Source organism: Meleagris gallopavo, chromosome 1 (genome assembly GCF_000146605.3).
Source record: "Meleagris gallopavo isolate NT-WF06-2002-E0010 breed Aviagen turkey brand Nicholas breeding stock chromosome 1, Turkey_5.1, whole genome shotgun sequence".
Lineage (NCBI taxonomy): Eukaryota > Metazoa > Chordata > Aves > Galliformes > Phasianidae > Meleagris > Meleagris gallopavo.
Genome location: NC_015011.2, coordinates 133,491,813 through 133,516,321, shown reverse-complemented (window position 1 = coordinate 133,516,321; position 24,509 = coordinate 133,491,813). Strand labels below are relative to the sequence as shown.

The 24,509-nt window shown below is 39.3% G+C and overlaps 1 protein-coding gene across 3 annotated transcripts in view; it reads left to right on the top strand.

Moving 5' to 3' along the window:
- The first annotated feature begins 481 nt into the window (after positions 1-481).
- TMEM255B (transmembrane protein 255B) overlaps positions 482-24,509 on the top strand; it is a 58,413-nt gene continuing 34,385 nt past the window's right edge. The window contains exons 1-3 of one of the 3 annotated variants that reach the window (XM_010728361.3): positions 482-696; positions 4,985-5,025; positions 20,654-20,743. In XM_010728361.3, coding sequence (XP_010726663.1) covers positions 5,023-5,025; positions 20,654-20,743 — 93 coding nt within the window. In that variant the 5' untranslated portion in view covers positions 482-696; positions 4,985-5,022. Of the gene's footprint in view, positions 697-4,962; positions 5,026-20,653; positions 20,744-21,168; positions 21,265-24,509 lie in introns of those variants that run through there. The other 2 variants (XM_010728369.3, XM_019623461.2) reach the window with 2 other exon arrangements.

Here is a 24,509-nt window from a genome sequence, read left to right as displayed (position 1 = left end):
GCTGATTAGATATCAGATCAGATATGCTTCAGAAATATAGTTTGTTTTGCTTGCCTTAGTATTAATATGAACACCACATTCTTTTTTTTCTTTTTTTCTTTTTTTTTTGTGATATTATGTAGATCTTGTTTAGTATGCTAATTTGTTTAAAATATAAATTTGTATATTCTGCCAGGATAGACTAAAATTGGAACTTCACAAAGGTAAGCATTGTACAAGGCTTGCAGGTTTTGACATATGGATGTGAACAACAAATTAATTATTACAGAAAATAAGCCATAATTATCATCACCTGACATTCAGTTCAGCTTAATAGAAGCTCATCTTGTACATGTGCCTAATGTGTGTGCATTAAGCTGTGTAGAGTTCCAGCTAACTCTGTATTTCTTCAATCCCTCTGTTGTCTGCCAGCATTTGTACTAGTGGGAGAACAACAGTGGGTTAACAACAGAAGAGTTTAACAAATGAAAATGGTTGATTATTTTGCATTTGTTCCACAATTTTTGCAATTCAAAACTCTTTTCTTCCTCCTCCCTTCCTCCACTTTTTATAGGGCAATTTGCAAAAAGGAAGAAGACTTCACTTTGGTTCACAGTCTCTCTACTGGTGGTGTCCATTTTCATACTGACCATAGGTCTGGCAGCTACAACAAGAACAGAAAATGTTACTGTGGGAGGCTACTACCCAGGCATCATTGTGAGTAAAGAAACCTACTAGATAACTATATCAGCTGAATACAGGAAGCTATAACTTATAAAAAGAAAACAAAGGAAAATAATTTGTGTTGCATTTCACAGAAAGAAGATGCTTATTTGTTTTGATCTAGTTCAAGTGTGTGATTATGTAGGGGAGTAAACACTGAATTGCCCTGAAGGGGAGGCTTTCAGGGGACACAGAGGGACCACGTTTGCACCACACAGCAGTATGCTGAACTCCTTGACCTGTGCTGGAGGCAGTGCCTGATTTCCCAATAATTTGTTACAAATGTGGGCATACAAGTGATTACATGACAGGCATTTTTACTACTCTGATGGTGCCAAGAGTCACTGCTCTTCTGTCCACATGCCAAGAATTCTGCTAGGTCCAATGGAGGGAAAATGCTATTGATGGGCATATGGAAGCTTCTCCTTAGAGTCTACCAGTAGTCTACATCTTCTTGTACAGTCTTGGTGTCTGTCCTCATGCACAAGTTCTCCTTCCAGATCCTTTGTTTTGTTTTTACATTTGGAGCAGGCCACTTAAACATATAGCTGCACTGGACATGAGGCTTATGCTGCATCTGTTTAACTCTGTAGTGCTCCTGTGTCTTCTGGGGAGGCCTTGCTGGTTCAGCCCCTATGGCTTTTTCTAATCTCAGAAGTGATTGGTCATATCTGTAAGTGGAAAACTTTGGGAGACGAATAGCTTTTTTAGGTGAATGAACTGAATTTTAGAAAAAAAGAAAAACAAGGGCAGCAAATAGTCTGTATGCCTTATTTGCTCTCCCCTAGACAGCCAAGAGGAGGTAAAGGATGTAAGGTAAAAAAAAAGAACAGAGGTAGGTATCAAAGAGGTACCGATTTAGGAGTCTGGAGCACAGGCCTTGTGAGAAGCAGCTGAAGGAGCTGGGATTGTTCAATTTGGAGAAGAGGAGGCTCAGGGGTGACCTTATTGCTCTCTGTAACTACCAAATGGGGGCTGTAATGAGCTTGGGGTCAGCCTCTTCTCTGGTGTAACTTGTGATAGGATGAGGAAGAATGGACTCAAGTTGCACCGTGGAAGATTCAGGTTGGATGTTAGGAAATACTACTTTCCTGAAAGAGTTGTTAGGTGCTGGAATAGGCTGTCCAGGGAGGTGGTGGAGTCACCGACCCTGAAGGTGTTCAAGGAATGTTTAGATGTTGTTTTTGGGGACTATTGGGAAAACTATTGGTGATAGGTGGATGGTTGGACCAGATGACCTTGTAGGTCTTCTCCAACGTTGGTGATTCAATGATTCTATGGATGTGTTGCAAGGTTCTTGTTCTCTGTGAAATGAAATTCCCAGAGAAGAGGGCATTTCATCTTTTAATACTGTGCATACATTTTGCATTGCCATTAATAACTTATGAGTTAGAACTATTCCTCTTAAGCAAGTCCTCTTACATCTTAGTGTAATGTTGAGAATAGGTCTTTCAGAAAGATAATTTTGGGATAATGATCTGTAAGGAGTGGTGTTTTAAAAATAGAACAAAAAGTAGTTCCAATAATAAGATCTTAGAAGAATGACTCTTCCTTTTATTAAACTAAAATAGATATATTAATACTGATAAAAATCTTCTGTAAATTGAATTAAAGTATTTTAGAAGGCCACATTTTCTGTATTTGTTCCCTTGAAAGGAATTTATTTGGAAAGCTGTGTTGAGTCAGTGTAAAAAGCCATAAACTCATATGCTCAGAAAAATTTATTTCAGCATTTAGTTTCTTTTAGAAAGAAAACAGTGTCTGCTCACCCAGAAAAATAAAATACTACACTAAATTTTAATATTTATTAATATTTTGAATATTAATATTCAAAATAACTGGGATATATCGGAATGTTTTGAAAACAAAATATTTATTATTACATTTTCCCTTCAAAAGATTGTTGGTTTTCCTAAAATCTGGAATTCTTTTTGTGCACATGCTGTCTTATTGAAAAAACTGAGAAAGAGTGGTGGTTAGTTGGTATAAATATTTTGCAAACCTTGTACAATATCTGGCCAAATCAGAGGAGCTCTGCTGTCCCTGCCCTGTTTTTTGAGATTGCTGACTCCAGTGCAGCACTGACAGATGGCTATGGAAGACCTTTCAGAGCTCAGTAACCCTCAAAAGGTGCTCCTCTTCTCCACGGGCAGTAGAGGGAGCTTAGAAAACTGGCATAGCCCTGATCTGAAACTTCTAAATAGCTAGAGCTTGGTAAGTGAATTCCACATTACCTATTTAATTGTTGGGCTCAAAGAAGTTTAGGAGGTCAGACAGTGTCAGTTTCAATTAAAAATAAGATCTAGTTCTCATAGAATTAACAGTAAGAAAATAACTTTCAGGCTGGAAGTTCTTCAACCTTGCTTCCTTATAAACACTGTTTATACTTAGGTACTTCTTATCACTTATGTGTGACTACTGCTTGTATTTTTTACTTTTCTATTTTTATAATCTTTCAAATAGGAGATTGCAGAGTCCAAATATCTCTGTCATTATACTGACTCTAATTTCCAGAGTTCCCAAACCAAGCAGCTTATTATCTTAACACACAAGAAAAGCAGCAAATATAACACTAAACTAATCTCAGTAATTCTGTGGTTTTATGATATGATCTCTCCCTGTGGTTCTACGCCTTCTGATTTAACTGCTATTGTTCTTTATTTACTGTTTTTTTTTTTCTTTTTTTCCTGCATGTGGCTAATAATGCTCCACTGTGTCCCCTTTATAAGCCTTAAGTGGGACTGCATGGGTTTCTCTTCTGATGGAAAAATTGGTGTTGGAACCAGCTGTCATTTTGATGTAGTTGTGTTAATTTACAAAGTTGCTGTCCCCTGAATGCAGTGTCCTTGCTCACAGTTCCGAGACTCTTATTCAGCAGTCAGCTCAGACACTCTTCCACTCTCTTTTAGTCATACTTGTTTTTTCATACTTGTGCCTCCCTTTCACATAAATCTTCCCAAAACACTCAATTACAAATCCCTTTTCCTACATTTGCCTTTTGAGGAAGAATCATGGGTTCCTGGTGAGATATTAAAGTGCTTACAGGAGATTTGCTTTCTGATGAGAGCAGTTGTGCATAAGAGCAAGGAGTTCGTGGGCCTCACTCAAGCCCTTGGCTGGGACGCTTAGTCCTTAAAAACTTAATTGGGCTTGAAAAAGAGACTTTGAAGCTAGCACCAGGAAGAGGTTTAGATTCCTTAACAGAAAAGTCATGCTCCATCCATGGAGTGATTGTTTGTGAGCTAAGGATATGGTTGAGAGCTTCTCCAAGCAGAGTAGTGCCATCTGTAGCAAACAGTGGAGCCAGGAATGTGGAAGTGATGGGGTTGGGACTGAGGTGGTTGCAAAGAATCATATAGTCAGGCAAAGCAGGAAGAGAGAGGCAGGAGAAAGCCCAATGGCACTAACACTGCTGTGGCTGTTTCTAAACCTCTGGCCAACTAAGTCTTGCCTGTGGGGCACAAAAGAGCTTCCTTTTATTCAAATGAACAAGAGCCTGAGGGGAATCCTGATGCCAGAAAGCTGGAATGAAAGGCTGGTTTCCCTGTAGCCACTTTATCTCACATTGGACAAGAATGCAAGGAGTTTCCATCTCTCCAAACTTTCACAGGCCCCTGATACGGAGCGGCATTTTCCTGCCGACCTGGTTCTGGAGCAGCACTGACAAGAACAAATGCTGCTTTACTCTACCTTCCTTTCCTCCTCTCTCCTGTTATGGTTGCAACTGGTACTTGTCTTTTTGGCATTTTAGCAGGGATTTTTTCTGTGTGATAGTGTTTAGTCATTAAAACCAAAGAAACCCAACGTAGGATTATGAATTTGGGTCACTTACGTGGCAGTCATGCACCTATTTTTTGAGGAAAACTCTTTCCTGTTACCTGAAGCTCTACATTTTTCCAAGATAATGATGTATGGGCTAAATGTCAGTGTTTTTTTCCTCCCACTTCACTTAATTTTTGCTTTACAATTTGTAAAGCAATATGTGATAATGGTAACAATAGCCAGGTTATAAAAGCATATATTTTCACAGGCTTTCCCTTATTAGATTACAAGATTTAATCTGAAATATTGAAGATTTGGATTTCTGGTCATTCCCTGTTGCATTATATGATTTATGTCCAGTGATAATATTTACCTTTTCCCCTGACCCATCCCAAATAGTGGTATGATTGACCTGCTCAGATATCACTGTTGTGGTTTAGTATGTTGACCAAATAAGCTGACCTTGTACGTTTCTGTTGGTTTTGTTCTTTACCTTAGCTTGGCTTTGGATCTTTCCTAGGGATTGTTGGCATCCACCTGGTAGAGAACAGAAGACAAATGGTAAGCAACGTCACTTTTTGTTCTAATTTTTTGTATCATGATGTCTTAAAAACACAAAAAGCAGAGATTTTCAGTTGACTTAATACTGCTCCAATATGCTCCAAAATATTAGTCATTTTTTTCACATTTTCTGAGAAGCACCTGAGAAGTATGAAGTGACCATGATTCTATCTGTATCGAGCAAGGGATGATTTATGGGGTCATCACTTCTGGCAATAAAAACCTGTTGTTGTTTTTTTTTAAACTCAATTAATTTCAGTTGATTTAGTGAGTTGACCCAGAGAAGGGTCAGATGAGTGTGAGTTTGACCAGGACTGTGTAACAGAGAAAAGGATAGGGAGGGAGGCAAAATGGATGGGCATCAATGTGCCAGTGATCAGCTCTATCATAAGAGGCGATCTCATCCTACAGAAGTTTCAATCAACAATGCTTTCCTAAAAATCTACATGTTGAAAAGAAGAATCTTGCTGTCAAGATTCCCTGACTAAATCAGACAGGATATGATGTTGCTTTGTGGTTTGTTTTATATTTAGCTTGGCTTGCAAACCCCTTGCTGTTATTTATGTGAGGAGGTCAGGAAAAGTCGTTGGGGCCATCTGGGTAAAGGAAGGTGTGTCAGACTGGATTTGCAGAAAGTCTTAAGAGTTTCCTTGCTCTCAGCAAAAAATAGCACTATCTTGGTTGAATAAAATCGTGTCCAACGTGTACTTTACAGTAGACTGATTACAGCTAAGCATTATGAACTACAATTCATTTAATAATGCAGAGCCTTCACAGGTATAAATCAAAAGAGTGATGTTAAGCTTAGAGGAAGAAATGATTGATGTACCTTACATTTTACTAACAATTTTTAAGTGGTCTGTTGTGATTTCCTGTTTCTTTCTTAGTAATTCCCGTCTTGATTTCATTACTTGTAGGTAAACTTACTTCATAATATCAGGGTTGGAGTTTTTTTTGCATTTTTAGGAAGTTTAAGTGGTATACTTTCAAATACTCCTCTACCAATTTCAGGCAAATTCAGCAGGGAGGTAGAGACCCCAGAGATGTGCAGTTCAAGTTTCATGAAAATATGCAGGTGGGCAGAGAAAAGAAGTGTAAATTAGTTACCCTCTGATGCTATGGTGTTGGCTCTCCACCCTGGAAAATTAAGGATTCCAAGTGGAATGTGCCCTGTGAGACATAAATCTGCAACAGATCAGGAGTCATTAATTTTGCTAGTAACAAAGCAGCTTATTTGTTTTTTTAAGAAGTTTTCTCTATTTCTAAATTGGAGACAAGGATGAACTCCAGGGTTCCAAGTTGCAAGCTAAAGAGAGAGGGTACATAACAATAGCACTGTCTTCCACAGCATTCATGCTACTTTACTAACAACTATAATATTTCAGGTTTATTTTATCTTTCATTTTTCCTTTGTCCTGCCTCTTAGTTCTCCATTGCTTCTGTCTTTACCAGAAAGTAAAATAGCTTATAAAAAGAAATAAGGTGGATGAGATGCTGCCAAAGCTTATAAGACTCAGTGTGTTGTATCGTTTGCACAAGGAGAGGGGATAAATCCAGTATTTTTGGTCCTAGAGCCCGTTTGCATTTCCCAGCATGGAACAAGGAAAACAGCTTTCTATTAATAACAGTTATGATCTGGCTGTTGAAATACTGTTTTGTTAGTGAACAGACCAAGAAAATAACTAGAAAGTTTAATGATGCTTGTTCTGAGTATCACCCACAGTAGGCAAAGCCTTTAACACTGTCCAGCTAAGGCTGAGTTGCTTGCTTTCACATGTTTCAGAAATGAGTTGGAAAGGGTTTACATCATACTACAACTGAGGGCAGCAATTATTCCCTGGAGTGTAGCTGAATACATATAATTGAAAAGGTTAAGGGCAGCTTAAACAAATTTGCAGGCATCAATAATCTGTAAATACTTAGATAAGCATAGAAATGTAATAGAAAAAATCATATTCTGGTAACTCAAATTTCTATTTATTGCATCACAACAAAAGAGGGCATGGAGGAAAAGGAATTATTTACTCAGTTACTTCTTTTTTAACTGGAATTCCTTTAACAGTTACTTCTGTGTAACTTGAATTTAACCCAGTGTAGCTCTGACAGTTTTTTGGCCCCTGTAATGAATAAATACTTCATTCTTGCTGGTTTTTTTTTAGTCGAAAATTAAAGTGGGTTCAGTTACATTAGAAGAAAAAAAAACACACCTGTTTCTAATTGATGTTTTCTCCATAAATCTGTTTCTCTTTTTATCTTGAGTTTGTATTTATTTGTGATCTGCCCTTTGTAAGTCTGATTTTTTTCATGGTTGATGAAATGCTAAGTGCAGTATGAAATACGTAATGTTAGCAGAGCTAGTCCAGCAAAAATCCAGCAGTCAATAAATGTAAACATGGAGTTTGAGAAAGAATGAAAGCACACTTAGGCAGAATGGACAATGGGTTGGTCTTAAAACACAACATTAATAATGCTGCACTTCTTTGACCTTGTTCTTGACATTCTAGAGTCACAGTGGGACTTCAATGTGCTGACCAAGATATAACCTTTAATTTAAAGGAACTGCTACTTGCAGAATCAGGCTCTGCCTCATTGACTAGCATGATTTCACTTGAGCTCTCAGCATTCATGCTTGCTTCTGTTATGCAGAGCTTGGCACCAGTAGAATAAAATCCCCCTTTGACTAAGGATAAGATGCCTTTGCACTGATTCAGAATGTTTAGAACCAGCAAACAGCAGAAATTAAAGCATAATGTGTTGCTGTTCCCTTTTTCCTCCCTTGTCCCCTGCAAAACAGGCTATGGTTTAAAGAACAGAGCATAGCTACGTTCCAAAGGTGTATAGTCCAGATGGATGTGTGGAAGATACTACAATACTTAAATCAAATGTAGCTGATTATATGACATGAAGTATCCTTGCTTATTTGATTGCTTGCCTGCCATCTCCTCACAATACAGTACAATGTATTTCTGATTAGAAAACAAGATGCTAAAATTAGATACAGAGGTAGGGAAGGGTTTGTGTTGGTAGGCACAAATTAGTAAAATGTATGTAAAAAAATGATTAGTGAGGATACCTACTCTGCTCTGTTCAGACAAACAATGCTTCTTGTTTTTCTTGCCAATTGAACATCCTGAAAGAAGCTGGCTTTAGTGCAGACTTTAGTGAGATGCTAATTGCTGACAGATTCCATACCACATATTAAGCTAATTAAAGCATCAAGTTTACATGAAGAGAAATACCATTAAAATTCTGTAGACTTCACAAATACATGGAATAAGTCCTTGCTGTAGTGCCAGTGGAAATGCAGATCATTTTCATTACTGAAGTAGTAAGTCTTGCTGGAACTCAAGCTGCCCTGGACAGCCAGGTCTAGTATTAAATGTGGAGGTTGGTGGCCCTGCCTGTGGCAGGGGGGTTGGAGATTCATGAACCTTGAGGTCCCTCCCAGCCCTGGCCATTCTGTGATCCTGTGATAGCTCTTTTTTAAATATCTGCATTTCTTTCATAATATAACAGTATTTTATTAGCTGATAAATTCAGGCAGCTTATTCCTTGAGAACTTCTTTCATAGAGCACTAACATCTTCCTTGTCTCTTATGTTTAGCTCCTGGACTGCTGTCATGAGGTGCCCTTTAGAGGCATCTCCTTCTCTCCTTAGGTCCTGGAAGGAGCCTTCAAAGGTGATTTAGACTAGACTATTGAGTTTTAGGTAGCAAAAGAGTAGTAAAAATAATCCCATGTTAAGTGACAGTTATATTTGTCCTCTATAATCCTGAGGAGATCACGAAAGGTATTGTACGGTAACTGCACAGTTTTAGAGCAGGGCAGCCTGTATGTAGACTGTCCAGTCTCCTTTTATGCTATAAACATGGTGCAGTCTTCAATGTTAGCTACCTTATTTGGCAGGAAGCTGCTTTGTAACCCCTTTTTAGTACTATTGGAGAAGGATTTTGCATGTTGTCCATCCATGGTAGTTCTGGGAAATCCCCATTATTCCTTGTCATGAAGGAAAATTCATATGTAGAAGTAAGGCAAATAACTGGAGATGTTCTGAAGGCTCAGTTAATTCAGCTGAAAAGGAGGAGGACAGATGTGTGTCTGTGTGAAAGCACCTTCCAAAGTGAAGGCAAGTGAAATTAGAAAAGGGAAACTATATAGGCAATAAAAATGTAAGTAGTAGGAAAGTTACTTATATTCTATTTTATTTAGTATGTTATGAGATATTTTTATTAGTATTAAGTATTTCAAGAATGAAGGACTAAGTTAAAATATGTTAGAATTTTTTTTATGCCATTCTTTGACCTTGTGCATTAAAAATGATGATTTCCAATATATAATAAATATAAATATACAACTACAGCATAGACATCAAAGTCATATTTTATAACTCCTCTTGTCTTCTCTAAGGTTTGAATGAGTCAGTATTATTTGAAGCATTTGCTCATTTTGAATGTTGAGTATGGGGCAGTATTTTCTGCTATTTTTTTCCCCATTTGCAGTGTTTTGGCAGAATAAGAGAATTTAAGTTCAAAGGTGCCTCTGGTTCAACTAGTTGCTTAAAGCAGGGGCAACTTCAAAGTTATTTCAGGTTTATTATGTTACATGTGGACTGAATATCTGCAGAGCTGTGGTTGACTGCTGCTCCCTGCCGTGGTGTCCTCAGTGAACTTGCTCAGGGTGCACCCTGGGCCCTTACTCAGGGCTTAGAGAAGATATCCAACAGCCCTGACACCAACAGGGGCACCCTGAGGAACACAGGTCCCACCCGGATGCGCATCCACCGACCACTGCTCTGTGGTCTCAGCTGCTTTCCATTCATCTTCTATTCCACCCACACAATCTCTTTTGCTCCAATGCAGCTATAAAAATGTGACAAGACAGCAGTAGAACCCTATTTAGATGCTGGGTAATTGATCTGAAATGCCTAAATACGCAGAGGCTGTTGGCAGTTCATCTTGTCTGCTAACCACATATTTCTGATAACAGGAACCACAGGCTTGGGGAGAGAGACCGGGATGCTACATTGCAGCTCCAGGCCAGTTACTGCATACGAAACAGATATTCCACCAATTGCATCTAGCTGCAGCACAGTATGGTAGTTATTTCCCTCTCATCTGCCACTAGGCCAGTCTGTTCATTGTACCTGTCCCGGGTCTTACTCATCTTTGATATCAAGTGACACAACATGGTGGTAGATCAGACTCTAGATCAGAAAGAAACTACTATGTTTACTGTTGTCTTTGGCAGAAGGAAATGCTAAATTTATTACAAAGGAGGAACATGTGAGATAGAGATACTTTGATTTCCATTTGGAGAGCTTTCTTGGCAACCATAATGGCTTCAGTTTGCTTCTGGAAGCTTTTATTGTACAGATACAAGTATGTACATATACATGTATGTGTATTTGTATGTGTGTGAACATATATAAATATATACATATATACATGCACCAGCACAGTTTATTCTCAACACTGTAATTTCTTAGGGTTTGCACTGTTTTTTTTTGAGTCTGAGACTTAAGTTGCCAATTCAGTTTAAATCCTCCATCTTGTTAAATGGAAGTTTTTAGGGATGTAGTCCTGTAAGATCTGTGCTTAGAAACAGTGTGCAGAATTAAGGACATAACAGGATAATGTTTTTTTTTTTTCCTCTGCCAGTTTGTTTTCTCATGCTGTTTATGTAATAAAAGCATTACAGTCACACAGCTGAGATGAAGTAAACTTTATGACCCATTAAATGTGTTTGTGGAACAACAGGGAAATTCATTACTTTCCCAAGCAAGCAAGCGATGGGGGATAAAAAGAGTTTTGGTAAGGAATCTTAGATAAATGTTAATGTGTGCATGGATGATAAGTTGAGATATGTCCAGAAAAAAAGACAAACAGTTTCTGATCCTCTGTTTGAAAAATTAAATAGATGAGTATCCCAGCTGGCCAGATACAATCTTCTAGGCACAGCAGGCAGAACTTCACTACATGAAAATTTATAATTTGATTGTAATGCATTTCTGATAAACAGAATGCATGTCTTAGAAAACAGTGCAGTCACTATAATGTGAAAGCGGATTTATAAAAACAGTTTTTGGTGTTAAGTATGTACTGCTAAACAGTGCCAGCCATAGTAGTCTTGATCCATGTCAGTTCATCACATTTCAACAGGGAGCACAAGGTCTTATGATATACAGCATGCTATTTATTTCTATTTTATTGTTTTCATACTGCTCTGAACAGCTGCCTCTGTTTAAGTGATGAAATGAACTTGTTCCTCTTTAATCAGTATCAATAATCAGGAGCATCCATGTAAAGAAATATCTGATAGATTCCTATAGTTAGCACTGCTAATCGGTGAATCTACATTTATTTCACTTTTATTCCTGTCTACTTTAATGCTATATTTAATTTTTGCTTCTTGTCTATGTAATTTATCCTAAATTTGTAACCCTATTTAGCCATTCTTAAATAAGTGCTTTTGCTGATGCTCAAATTCTTACAAGTCTGAAGTTCCTACTGGATTAAAGCTTGCTTAAGCTGGTTCCACATTGTGTTTATGTTGTTGTTTTCTGTATTATATTATTCTGTCATCATCAAATCCAAGGCATCCTCCTCTCTTTCAATATTACCCATCTAACTCCACTATCCCAGGCAAATGACTGAGGAAAAGTAGTGATGTGGAGAAGAGAAAATATAAGTCAGAGCAGCCAGAATCAAGAGAATGGAAGAAGTATTGACAAGATATTGATTTTGGCAGCATGGATACTTCCTCATCTAGGCTTCCTCTCTAGCCAGTGGAAAAAAGACATTCCTTCAGAAGGTGATTAATCCCCTCCTGCAATAGATGTAGAAAGTTTCTGCAAGTGCCTGGCCCTCTGTTGGCTACAGAGGAGCAGAGATGAGTAGCTGAAGTAAGTGCTTATAAGTAGCTGGAGTTAGGAATGATGAAATCCATCCCTTAGGGGAACTTTCTTAGCAGCTCCACCACATACAAACAACACTCTCTGTTTCACCCAGTAGTCCATGTAAGAACTAGTGCTTCACCTTGCATGGTGCACTGCAACATTCCTCTTTCAGAAATATGTATTGAGACTTCACACCCTGTGTGAACAGTGATCTTCGTATGCTATGGGAGGTATAAAAGAGCACCAATAATAAAACAACCCCACTGAGATTAAAAATACTATTTTAAATTGCCTTCTGCTTTTTGTCTTGGAAAAAGTGAAGCAAGTGCAGTTCTGCCTTTCATCTGACACTGGTTCAGCAAAATCTTCTGGAGTCCAGTAGCTGGGCCTGTCCTGACACTTCAGCAGATCTGAGAGATATTGCATCAGCAGTGATGATAATTTTAACTGAGCCAAGACAAGCATTTATTCATTATGAATGAATTATCTTGAATTTATTATGTGCTCTTTATTTACACATACATCGAAGTCATTCTCTGACTGCAATGTAACAGTGACTCCAGTTTTAAAGTCTAAGTGCATGTAAAATTGCTTGATGGAGGTTGATTTCATTCACTTGGTCATTCTAGCAAACATTTGCCCACAAAACAATTTAAAATAGTTTTCTGGCTGTTTTAGATCTGGTTTGTAGCTGACATTAGATTCTGAGAGAATGAAAAATACATTAACAACTTTGTTTCATGTTTCATAATGGCTGATTGAATTCACACCATTCTTTCATATGGGAAAAATCATCTTTACTTTGTATAGCATCTGTCGCAGAAACTGTATCTTCGAATTAAAAGTTAACAGACAGGATACGTTACAGAAAGATTAGGGGAAAGTGGATTGGTATAAATAATGGCTTCATTCAAGAAGCACTTCTGGAGGGTGAAACCACATGAGAGACCTAGACTAGGGAACTGAGTTAGCCATACAGAGAACTGAGTTTTTATTTGGACAATACAGTTTTAAGGCAGAATGTTTCCATTACTTTTTTCTAGATGACTGGAGTTGCAAAAGAGTTAAAGTGCTCAATCTCTAAAAGAGCAAGGGTAGCACAGCAACTGCGGGCTGCAGGGGGAATATAGGAGAATGGGAGAGATGTGTGTGCACAGATGGCTGGGAAAGCCTTGTGAGGAACTTTAACAGTGGTATTAAGGCGTTGGTTTGGTGTATGGGTTTTCACACCCTAAAGAGAAACGACAAGCAAAGAGAGCTGCTTGGGAATGGCTGATACACTTGTGGTGATGAAATTTTATCCGTGTTTGACAAAGCAGTGGTGAAGATGCCATAAAAGTGGGCTCCATAATTTTGAAATAAAAACAGTAACTTAAGATTAGTGGAGATAGGGAGACAGCAAGAAACATGCTGAGGGATGCAGAAGTAATAATAAATGGATGCTTCTCAAACAGAGGTGCCAGTATGTTAGATGATGAGAACTATTAAGTCAAAAGTGATGGAAAAATAAGTTGCATAACAATAAAAAACTCATTTAGAAAGCATGTAGCTGAAGGAAACTGAACCAAAGCCAGCTAAACACCTAGTAAGTCAAAGTGTGCAGGGAGATTTGCTAGGAAAAAGTCATTGAGCGCATACAGAGGTATCCATGAGTATCTGCAGCAGAGAATCCAGTGTCAATAGTAGAGACAGACGTAAAACAGCAGTAGTACTGCCTAGTGACTCAGGTAACTGTTTGTAAATATGCATTGATCTAGAGAGGATGTGTGCACATACTTGGAAAGAACACTGTGCGGACGCTTCCCTCAGGCCTCATGTACCGAGAGCAACATGTGGCCTGCTGGTTGCCATCTCAGTTTCCACATCATGAAGCATGGCACATCTCTCTTTCTCCTGTCTCTAAGGGCCCAGGTGCTGGTACTACGTGGTGTTGGGTTGTTCTGCTGTGCCCAGTATGGAATGTCCCAGATCTCAGAGGGATGAGGGCTGGTGTGGCAGTCAGAACGCATGGTCATGAAGTACATTGCTCCATGGAGCTGGGCTGTTTAGGCCATCTCCTGCTGTGCTGACCCAGCACATCCATTACACAATGCTGAGCATGCTATCAATATGATCAGATGCTAATTCCTCCCATCCCCATAACTGTCACAGCAAATGTCACAAGTTCCCAATAACTCAAGGAGTTTGTTTACCTGACCAGTAAATAAACTTACCCTGTCCTCAGGATCTCTCTGTGTGATAGGAGGAGCTGCAATAAGCAGTCTTAGATGTCTGTGCTTCCTTCCTTCTGTGTTACTCAGCTGTGCTACACAAGCCCTTGTGGGCTGGAGGAGAGCTGGGAGTGTTAAGTCACCCTCTTGCACATTTCCTGACCATGGATGCTCCTGTAGTCTTTTACCATTGGGACTTGAGTAATTAATGAATTATCTGCACAAGCTGAGCAACAATACCACTGGAGGAGATTAAGAAAAAGCAATATGCATTAACTGTGCCTGCATAGGGCACAAATTAACTGTATTGAAGGAGTAGAAGATGATGTCAAGAATTCTGCCTTTTACTATTCTGCCCTTCAGGACACTGAGCAAGAAAAGAAGAAATATTTTCTGAATGGAAGTGCTGGCTTTATTTTGAAAGTGGGTTTTGATCTTGTTGCTTTTTTTCTCCTTGACATAATTGATATCTCTAACGCAGTTTATGTGTTCTGTATCAACATTTGTTTATCTAATTAATTCTGCCCTTTTGTGCATGTGAATTTGCTTAAATTTCTCATGGGATCTTTCCTTTCCCTGTGTTCCACCAACTGGCCTTTTCATGTTGCTATTTTTTCTAATTATCCCTGACACAGTACTGGAAAACAGTGAATTTCTTCTCAGGCAGGAAAACCTGAGAGTCTTCTTGATCACAAACAGCACAACAGATCCAGCCCTTATCATTGATTCATTACAGCTAAAACATCCCTTTTCTCCCTTTGTAGTTACCTGATTTAATTCACTTTGGGGAACAGCTTTCCACCTAGAAAGTGGCTTGCTGTGTCTTCAGGCAAGCACAGAAGCTTGTATGCAACCATGCACCCCTTTGGTGACAGACTGGAACAGATTGCCCAAGGAGGTTGTGGATGCCCCATCCCTGGAGGCATTCAAGGCCAGGCTGGATGTGGCTCTGGGCAGCCTGGTCTGGTGGTTGGCGACCCTGCCCATGGCAGAGCAGTTGAAAATCGATGATCATTGTGGTCCTTTTCAACCCAGGCCATTCTGTGATTCTATGATTCTATGATTCTATGATTCTATGATTCTACGATTCTATGATTCTACGATTCTATGATTTGAGATAGGCAACAGGAAAGAGGGCTGAAAACTAGGGCATCAAAGTAGGGATGGAAGAGCAAGACACCATTTCACATGAGCAGCTGCATAAGCTCAGCTCTGTAGTCTGAGATAGAATTAGCAGTGAGAGAAGGAAATCTCAGTCAAAGATCTGTGATAATCAACAATGTATTACTGGATTTAATGAATTCAATAGCAATGATGGGGAAAGGCTATAGATCTCTAGCTTGTCCACTTGATCTAAAGTCACAAGACTCGACTGCATCATGTGCACAGTGTCTGTCAGAAAGTTTTCAATGATGGTTGTCTCACCTTGCTGATAATACAAGTATCTATAATACAAGTATCTACTCTAGGCATTTGCTACATTATTAGATGTCTTGCCTTTGGGAGTAAATTACATTCGTGGATGAGATCCGAGCTCCAGCTCTTATCTTCCAGAACTGTAACAGCGCTGGTGCTCTTAAGACACAGACATTTACTGTGTTCTTTTTCTCACCTCCTTCATCTTCAAGTCAGTCTGGGAAATAGTTTTTCAGCTGTTATTTAGGCTGTCAGAAAAGTCTGTCATCATTAGGAATTTGTGTCATTGTAACTAGTACTATGACTGGAAGTGGCATTAATGAATAATGAACATGATAATCCTATTCTCCTGTGGTGTGACAGCCCTCCAGGTGAGTCTGAATTACAGCAGTGCTATTACTGAAGCATTAACCTTTGGAAAGAATAGGTTGGCAGGCCGTAATTTGTGAAGCACATCACCTCCTGTAGTGAGAAACCTAACTGGCCCAATTGTGAAAACCCATGTAAGAGCCTTGCCTGAGCTTAATTTTGATCACAGAAGAAAAGCTTCTTTCCTAAGAGCAGGGGAATCAAGTGGCAACTGTGGGAGGAGGTGAGCTACCAATAAGAGAATTTTCCAAATCACAATTGGAAGTACTTTTATGGCCTCTCACTTCACAACACAGGCAGCACTTAGTTGATAGTAGCATCTCAAGTGCAATGCAATGAGTTTTCTCATCTTAGCTTTGCATTTAATATTAATCTATAGCCTTATTAAGGTGCCATCACAGATGCAGTTCCTGGCTGAGATTGTGCCGCATGTGAAAAGTCGCTGTCTGTTTTGCATCTGTGACATAGTTTTTGTAAACATTTGTTCTTAGAGTTTCATCTTCAATGTACAGAAAAAATGTACAGCAATTTTCTTTAAGCCTCTACTAAGTTCTGAGGTTGGAGACATAGGGAAATCAAACCAGTGAAAAGCTCCACAAAGTAAACTTTATTTTTGAGAATGTACTGCCAGCCTACAACTGGCATGTGCCTGTCTTTTCCAGATATGTTTGTTTGAAGCTGCATGTGGCAGAGCCTTTTGAAAGGTCTCACTTCTCGGAGGAAAAGGCTTTGGGTAACAGTGCTTCTCAGTTTACATTGATGAGAGTAATTGTCTGGAAAAAAGTCACAGAGAGACTTGCTGTAGAGCAGAATGCTTGGAGAGCTTGAAGGCTGTGCAGTGAAAAAACTATTTAGGATGAACAAAGGGAGTCTGTTATATACAATGTAACTTATATTTGCTACCAAAGTGATTTAGAAAACAAAAACCCAAATATTTTCTAAAGTTTCAGATCTACTCAGTCTAGATTGAGAGGATGAGGCACCTCAAAAGGCATTTGGTGGTAGAAGTGATTCGTGTTATTTGAACAGTCACACTTTTTGTCTGAAAGCAGGTAGGGACTAACAGAGCTATGAAGAAACCAGGTATCTGCCAGAGCTATGATCTGGGACCTAGTGAAACTCACAGAAATGTTTCACAGGAATATTGAAAACAGCTGGTGAAGTTCTAGCTTCTAGATTATTCTGAGGGTTGACATCATTTTCTGTGTCTGCTGCATGTCTCATTGTATCACATAGGTGATAGCATCTCAGCCAGGTCTAATTCAGCACAAAGTGTGCCTTGGTACTTAAGGTGTCTGAGTCAAGTGGGTGCATGGCTGCAGCTAGTGTGGCTACATCAGTTCCATGTCCAGGGGCTGGCCCTGGCACAGTTTCTTCAGCAGGCTTACTTGCACAGGACAGTGAATGAATGTGCTTTGTGTTTGCTGAAGGACAAGAGGTTATCCAATGCAGGTACATTTTTTGCAATAAAATACACACACCTCTTCTCAAAGAAGGTGGCATGTGAGGATTTAGCAGTCCAACCTTTCACTAGTTTGGCATTTTTGAGTGTTTTCGTATTTCTGTGACGTGACTGAAGGTAGCTATTCTTTGTTTAATAGCATGTGCAAAAGTGAAAATTCTAAGTGTTATTTTGTTCTCCCTTTTACTGAAACACATCTGGCCTTTGGTTTGGATTATTAGACCCACATAGGCCAGTTTTCACTGGTTAGTAACTGATTTCATGTTTCCTTTGTAAGTAATCATATAATTGAATTGTGTACATGGACCAAGAGCAAACATGTTCCAGTAACCACAGGTGTAGAGAAGTTTGCACAGCAATATAACAGCAAGATCTAAACTGTTTCTTGAATAACTGCTAAAATAGATAATTATGAATAATGAATAGTTTTCCAGGCAAGGCATACTGCTGTTAAAAATGGAGATGTAATGATGAGATGGATCAGTTTTTTTTTTTTAAAGTGCTCCCCTATCTATCAACAAGATTCTCTGTATAGAAATGAAGAGTGCTGCTTTTCTTTCTTGACATAGAGAGGCTTAGTAAACTCACAGCTCCAGCAATCACCCACCACTCAAGAAAATTAGCTTTTGAATTTACAGCAGCTCTCCATTTGGCTGTCTCGGCTGCATTTTTGAAAAGAAATTCAATTTATAATTTGTTTATGTGTTTATTGCATTCTCAGTAAGCAACAGAAGGCTTGAGGAAGAATATAAATCTGTTCAACTCTTTGAAAGGGTGGATAACAGCAGGACAAGGGCAAATTGTTTTAAATTGTTTTAAGTTGAGGGAGGGAAGATTTAGGTTGGATGTCAGGGGAAAGTTCTTTACAGAGAGAGTGGTGAGGTGCTGGAACAGGCTGTCCAGAGAGGTTGTGGATGCCCAATGCCTGGAGATGTTCAAGATTGGATGGGGCCCTGGCCAGCCTGGTTTAGTATTAAACATGGATGTTGGTGGCCCTGCATGTGGCAGGGGGGTTGGAGATTCATGATCCTTGAGGTGCCTCCCAACCCTGGCCATTCTGTGATTCTGTGTACTTCTTTTATCTATCTGAAACACATGGAAGTCAATTGAAGTCAGAAGTACCCCAGCTGAGTTGGAAGCACATTCTGCCACTACTGCTTTGTAATAAATATTGCTTCCGTCAATAAGTGAGCTTCTTAATTCCAGAGACCAATCACTGAAGTGGTTGCTGGCAGGCATGAATAAGAACCTGGCTGACAACCTCTGACTTTCATGCAGCTCCTTGAATGGAGAAATGCTCACCATGATGGAAGAGCACAAAGTCAATCCTACTACTGTAGATACTACAATTTACCATGCACTTTTTAATGTGATCTCTTATAGCTGTATGGTGGAACTGAAAGGTCAGCTTACTCTTATTAGGTGACTTAGGCTTTCTCATTGAATAAAAAATGTTGGTTTGGGGATAGTAAATCATCAAATAAGTTACTTATGTGTGAAATGAAAAGCCACTTGGAGGTCAATTTCCAGTACATTTATCGTGAACTCAGGCAGTGTGGAAATATCCAGCTAAGCCCACTAATTATTTGACTGACTTCTATGACCTGAAAAACAAGATAGGAATATCAGACAGTAATGACTTAATTTGGACTTTAAACACTGCTGCTTTTTCAGTCAAGTTCTGTAGTATGTTCCTGCCTCAGAGCCCATGAGTCTGCAGTGGTAATAATAGCTCTCTGCCAGAAGCCAGAGAGAGCCACAACCTTATTGATCTTATGAGTTTCACTCCAAGACCTTTAGATGGCTGGATATAAGGCATGTTCTGCCATGCTCAAGAGCCAAGGGATAGCAGAGGTTGAGAGGTGATGCGGTGGTTTCTCAGGGTTTCAGCCTTGCTACTGCAGGATGGAGCTGGCTGCAGGCAACGTGCAGCAGGTTGTTAACATCAGCCAGTGCAGTCAGCCTCAGGCACTTCTGTGTGCACATTTCTTCCCCATGCCAAGGATTCAGATCACAATACCTGTGATCACTCCATACCACCTGTGATTACAAACCATGATCTTGAGCAAACAAAAGAATAAAATGGTTTATCAGAAAGCATTCAGAAGCTGTGATATTTTTTTAGCCTTCTGCTTTTAAGTAAGCTGTACTTTTTTGCTGATTTACTGAAAACTCCAACATCCAAATGTTAATATTGCTTTGACCTGTATGCTTAATATTATGGACTTCTATGGTTGTAATTTCTTATTTGCCCAATATGCATTTTCCTGAGAAAAACACCAGTGCCATGTCCCCTATTGGCACTGTTGAATTTATACTGCTTTTTGGCATAACACATGCAAAAGAGTCTTCTTTTTTTTTTTTGTGCGAGGTCTTGTGGTATGTTACAGGGTCTAGGCGTGCAAAAACAGTACTTAGGTAATTCAGATAAGTGTTTTGTACATGCTCTTAACACTCAGGCTAGAGCCATGCTAAGGACATCCATAGCTGCTGAAGTACTTTCAAGACGTTTGTGTTGACCTGCAATGAATTTTGGACTTGAGAGCCTGAAGTTTTAATGGGAAAACACCTGTTGAGGCACTAACAGATCACATATCTATTGGCTGTTGGTAAAGGAGTGGTCAAGTGTTAAGTCATCTAGAGTCCTGTTGGTAAAGGATTAATAACACTTCATGAACAAAGTTGGCTGGCTAATAAGGACAGAGCAGTGTTTGTGCTGTAGTTGTGGCACAGGGCGAAGCTTTGCTGGGCTGGGCTGTGCCATGCTGTGCCAACACTGAAAATGAGGGATAGGCTGAGAGGCACAGCCCTTCTGGAGATGCTAGTTCTAGGAGTCCGAGTTGCATAATAAAGCCAGCTGTGGTTTTGTTGTGGCATTGTACACTATGTTCACACACTAGGTATGAACTTCTTATAATGCCTTTATCAGTGCATGTGAATTGCTGCCACTCTAGAGACTGATGTGAACAGGAACACTGCTTTTTGCTGTGCTCCTTGCAGATACTGCTGCTATTTTATTAAATGAGTTAATTTAGAAGAAATCTGTGCTGAATCTAATAACTCTTAACAGCTGAGCTAGTTTTCTTAGTTTTAAACTTATTTGTCAACTCAGCATTAAGAATTTCTGCTTTTTTTTTTTACTCTATGATTGGCAGTCAACCACATAAATATGAAGTTACAGCAGGCAAAAAAGTCATCTAAAATACTAGAAAAAATAGTAAAATGTTATACTTAATTATACTGAAAACATTTCTTATTCTGTTTTTCTCTTCTCAGTTAGTAGCCTCCATCGTGTTTATCAGCTTTGGCGTGGTAGCAGCATTCTGTTGTGCAATAGTTGATGGAGTGTTTGCAGCACGGCATATAGTAAGTATAGTGATTTTCTGTCCTCTTTCATTTTTGATGACTTATGTTTTTTCTAGCAGGAAAACATTTTGTTTTGGCTTATATCCAGCAGCATATTATTTCTTGATAATTCTCTTTGTTGGAGAAATATCTTTTGGCAAAAAAACAGGAAAGCCCACCACACCAATGTCTAGAGATGGTGCCAACTATTTATTCATTTCTCAGAGAGGTCCAAACACTGAGGTGCTGTAAAATGATGTAATGATAGATGTAATAAAATGCATAGCTGTTTGCAAATGGAAGATGCTTCAATCATCACCAGCTTCTGTTTCCTTTTGCACGCAGTATTTGTGAGCATGGTCAGAATTTGGAAAGCACCAAATGGTAATAAGAACCAGAAGTCCCCTTGGAAGTCTTAGTATGAAAGTAGATTGTGGCAGCACAAAGGGAACATTCTGTTGGAGTACAGGCAGCAGAGGATGTGGCAGGCTTTTGTTGGAGTTGCAAATGATCCAAACTTCATCATCTGCCTGCCATCAAAGGTTGGGTCCTTTACCCAGAGTGACTAGTATTTCCAGTATGTCTTCCAAACCCAGTCCGTCTTCTTTGTAATCATGTTTCATGCTAAACAAACCCTGTAAGATTCTTACATGACTTGTTTTTGCTTGGATATGCATGGCCATTCTACTGGATGACTCCTGGTATAACTTTGTCTCTGATTAGGACAGAAGTGTAAACCCACAGAGCTTTTCATGGGAGATACTTAGAAGAAGAAGGGAGCAGATTCCTATTCAGAGTTTCTGCTGACAAAAGTCCAGTTGCTGTGCCCCAGAAAACTCCTAATTTCTCAGAAATCAGACTTATTTTTGTCCTGCTTTGATGTGGTCATTAGAAGATGTTTGGATTTTGTTTGTACAGTAAGGGAAACTTCAACAACTTGGTATTTTTGAAAAAAAACAAACCTGAATCTCATGCTTCCTGAGGGGATAGGTTGTTCTCCTTCGATCACTGTTGGCTCATAATGCCATAGGTTACCTCAGACTCTTAACAGGATAAAATAAGCTCCTATTCAGCATCATTTTGCCATTTTTAGTGACTTGTTTGGGTTTACTTGTATTTCTATCAGATTTTGTGTGGTAGCTTCTTAATCTTCCCTGCCCATTAAGTAGGGTTTTCAGAAGTACATACCATTCTTAAGACAAACATAACTTAACTGGTAGTCAGTCTTATTTATAGGATAGCACACAATCTACACTGAGAGCAAAGGGAAAGCCATGTTAACAGTTCTGCCTGCCACCAGCCTGAAAGTCAGGGTGGTATGGCAAGCCCTGCGTTCTCCCTGCCATATGCAGCCAGTTTGCTGACACTGCAGCCAATTAGCTCTTACCACAGTGATACCATTAAGTAGCCACAACCACACACTGCTGAGGTTACACATGCTCTCACCTTCTTGGTGGTGAGTTCTTGTGTCGGAAGCCAGTGAATCTCAAACAGAGATGAACATCAGCCCTTTTCATTTTTCTAGGCACTCTTTTAGTCAGTTTTCACCCTTCTGGCCTTAAGTTTCTTTCACAAATGTTACTTAACTATTCTAGAAATAGCATTACTTCCTAATTAAATGAAGCATCAGTATCATACTTGAATATTATCATGTCCTTCTATCTGAAGAAACAGAATATCTTATGTAATACCTAGAGGTTGTATTCGTCTCCTCTTTATTGGAGCATCAATAGCTGTATGGCATCTCTTTCTTTTATGTCATGCTCCTGAAGTGTCATTGTGGACTAAAAGCGATTCAGTTCACTGCAATGCTTTCCAGGGAGAGTATGGGCTAGAGAGTCATTACAGCGGAGCATGTAGGCACAAGGTCATACCACTGGCCAACAAGAAGGCATCTTGCAGTCCTACGAGTTGTTCTGCATCCGCTTAAGTCAGTGAGTGGGCAGTTATATCATCTGTGAAGGGCTGGAGACTAGAATGGGCTGCTCACCACCCAGGAATTCCTCAGTGTACTGGATATGTACAATCCAATGACGAGGAGCTGATGGTGTCATAGCATGACATGCTTCATAGAAATCTATTTCCATCTGTTTACATTTGTTTCCAAATGTTTACATTTGATCTGACTCTGCTGATCTCCTTCACGTTTTATAGAATGAAGAAATAACTAGTAGTACCAGTTAGCTGGAAAACTAATTTGTGTGTCAATATCCTTCTCATTTCATCTTGTTCTGCACCTCTGTCTAATAAGAAGCTTAATAGGATTCCATGAAACAACAATATACATCACCTCATTTTTCTGACTAACAGACCAGGAGAAATCTAAGGATGTTGGAGTAGATACCTTCACAGTCTGATCTGTGGAAAGACGAGGCTTTACCAAGAGAAGGTATGTCATGCAGGCTACTGTGTCATTGCTGCTACATTACCTTCCCTCTGCTTTGCAGCTCCTCTTCTTCAGGAAGAGCACTTGCAACTCATTAAGTTCTGCCACAGACTGATACCAGCAGTTTCCAGAACTGTCCTATACTAGCTTCTTTGGCCACTGCCTTTGGTGTACTTGCTGGAAAATGAAAATAAAATGTCCCCTGTTCAAGGAAAGGAAAGGACAAACTGCTGGCATGTCAGAGCAGGTGCCTGGGCCTACATTAAAACCAAGAAGTATTCACATGGAGAACATGTGCAGTGCTCACTTTTCTGTCTCCAATATTGGGGTGCTGATATCAGGGCTCCAAGTTCCTTTTCTCCTGGGGGAAGAAGTGCTAGCTGAAGCCAGGCTGGCTTCAGACATCAACGAGCACAACATCCTCCTTCACATCAGTTTGGAATGAGAACTGTCTGCTGTTTATCACTTTATTTTTAACTTCATTTGAGTTACGAGGGATGCTAAGATGACAAATAATGATATTAGAGATTTTTCTCAGTGTGTGCCTGCTGTCAAATGGAGACTATTACTGTTGCTTGTCTTTTTTGCTTCTCTTGTAACAGTGTGCATGGAATAAGAAAATGTTTTTTTCCGTTTCATTTATTGTCTTTTCAAGAGGGCATAAAATTGACAAAAATTCTTCCTGGAAAGGAATATATTTCAGAAAAGAGATGTTTAAATTATTTAAGACTCAGATGAAAACACTTTGCTTAATAGAAAGGTCTGGAACACAGCACTTACAAAATTTAAAAATGGAAGGAAAAGTAGCTCGATTTTTAAAGCATTAGCTTATTTAAAAAGAGTAATGCAGATGCAATTTATTATATAATTTCACCCTTCAGCTTTACCCTTAAAAAAAAAAGCCGGAAGCAAATGGAGAAAATCAAAATTAGAATTAATGTACAGTGATGTTATTTCAGAAAGATATGGTGGTCACAGGACTCCATTATCTTTGATAGTTTTGCTTGAGACATTTTGTTAATGAGCAACAGCTAATATGGATGACTCAGCAACTTCTTGTAACCAGGAGATCCTATCTCCCACCTCACATGCACCTTCTCTGCTGTATCCACTGCCTTCCTACAGTGACTGCAAGCCTTGACAACTGCAACATGATCCTTAACTTTGCTGTTATCCCCTCAGGCAGATACTAAAATAGCCAACAGCAAGAAATTAAGAAGTGAGGAAACTGTCTCCAAGAGCTTCCTGAGGAGGTCAGGTAGATGAAGAGAAGGGTAGCAAAGCCACGGGCAAACAAGTTGTAGAGACAAATGCTTTTTTTTTACTACACATAGTTGGAAATCAAGGAATATCAATAATGCCACATGTCTAAGTTTTATTTTCCTGAAGCATGAGATAAAA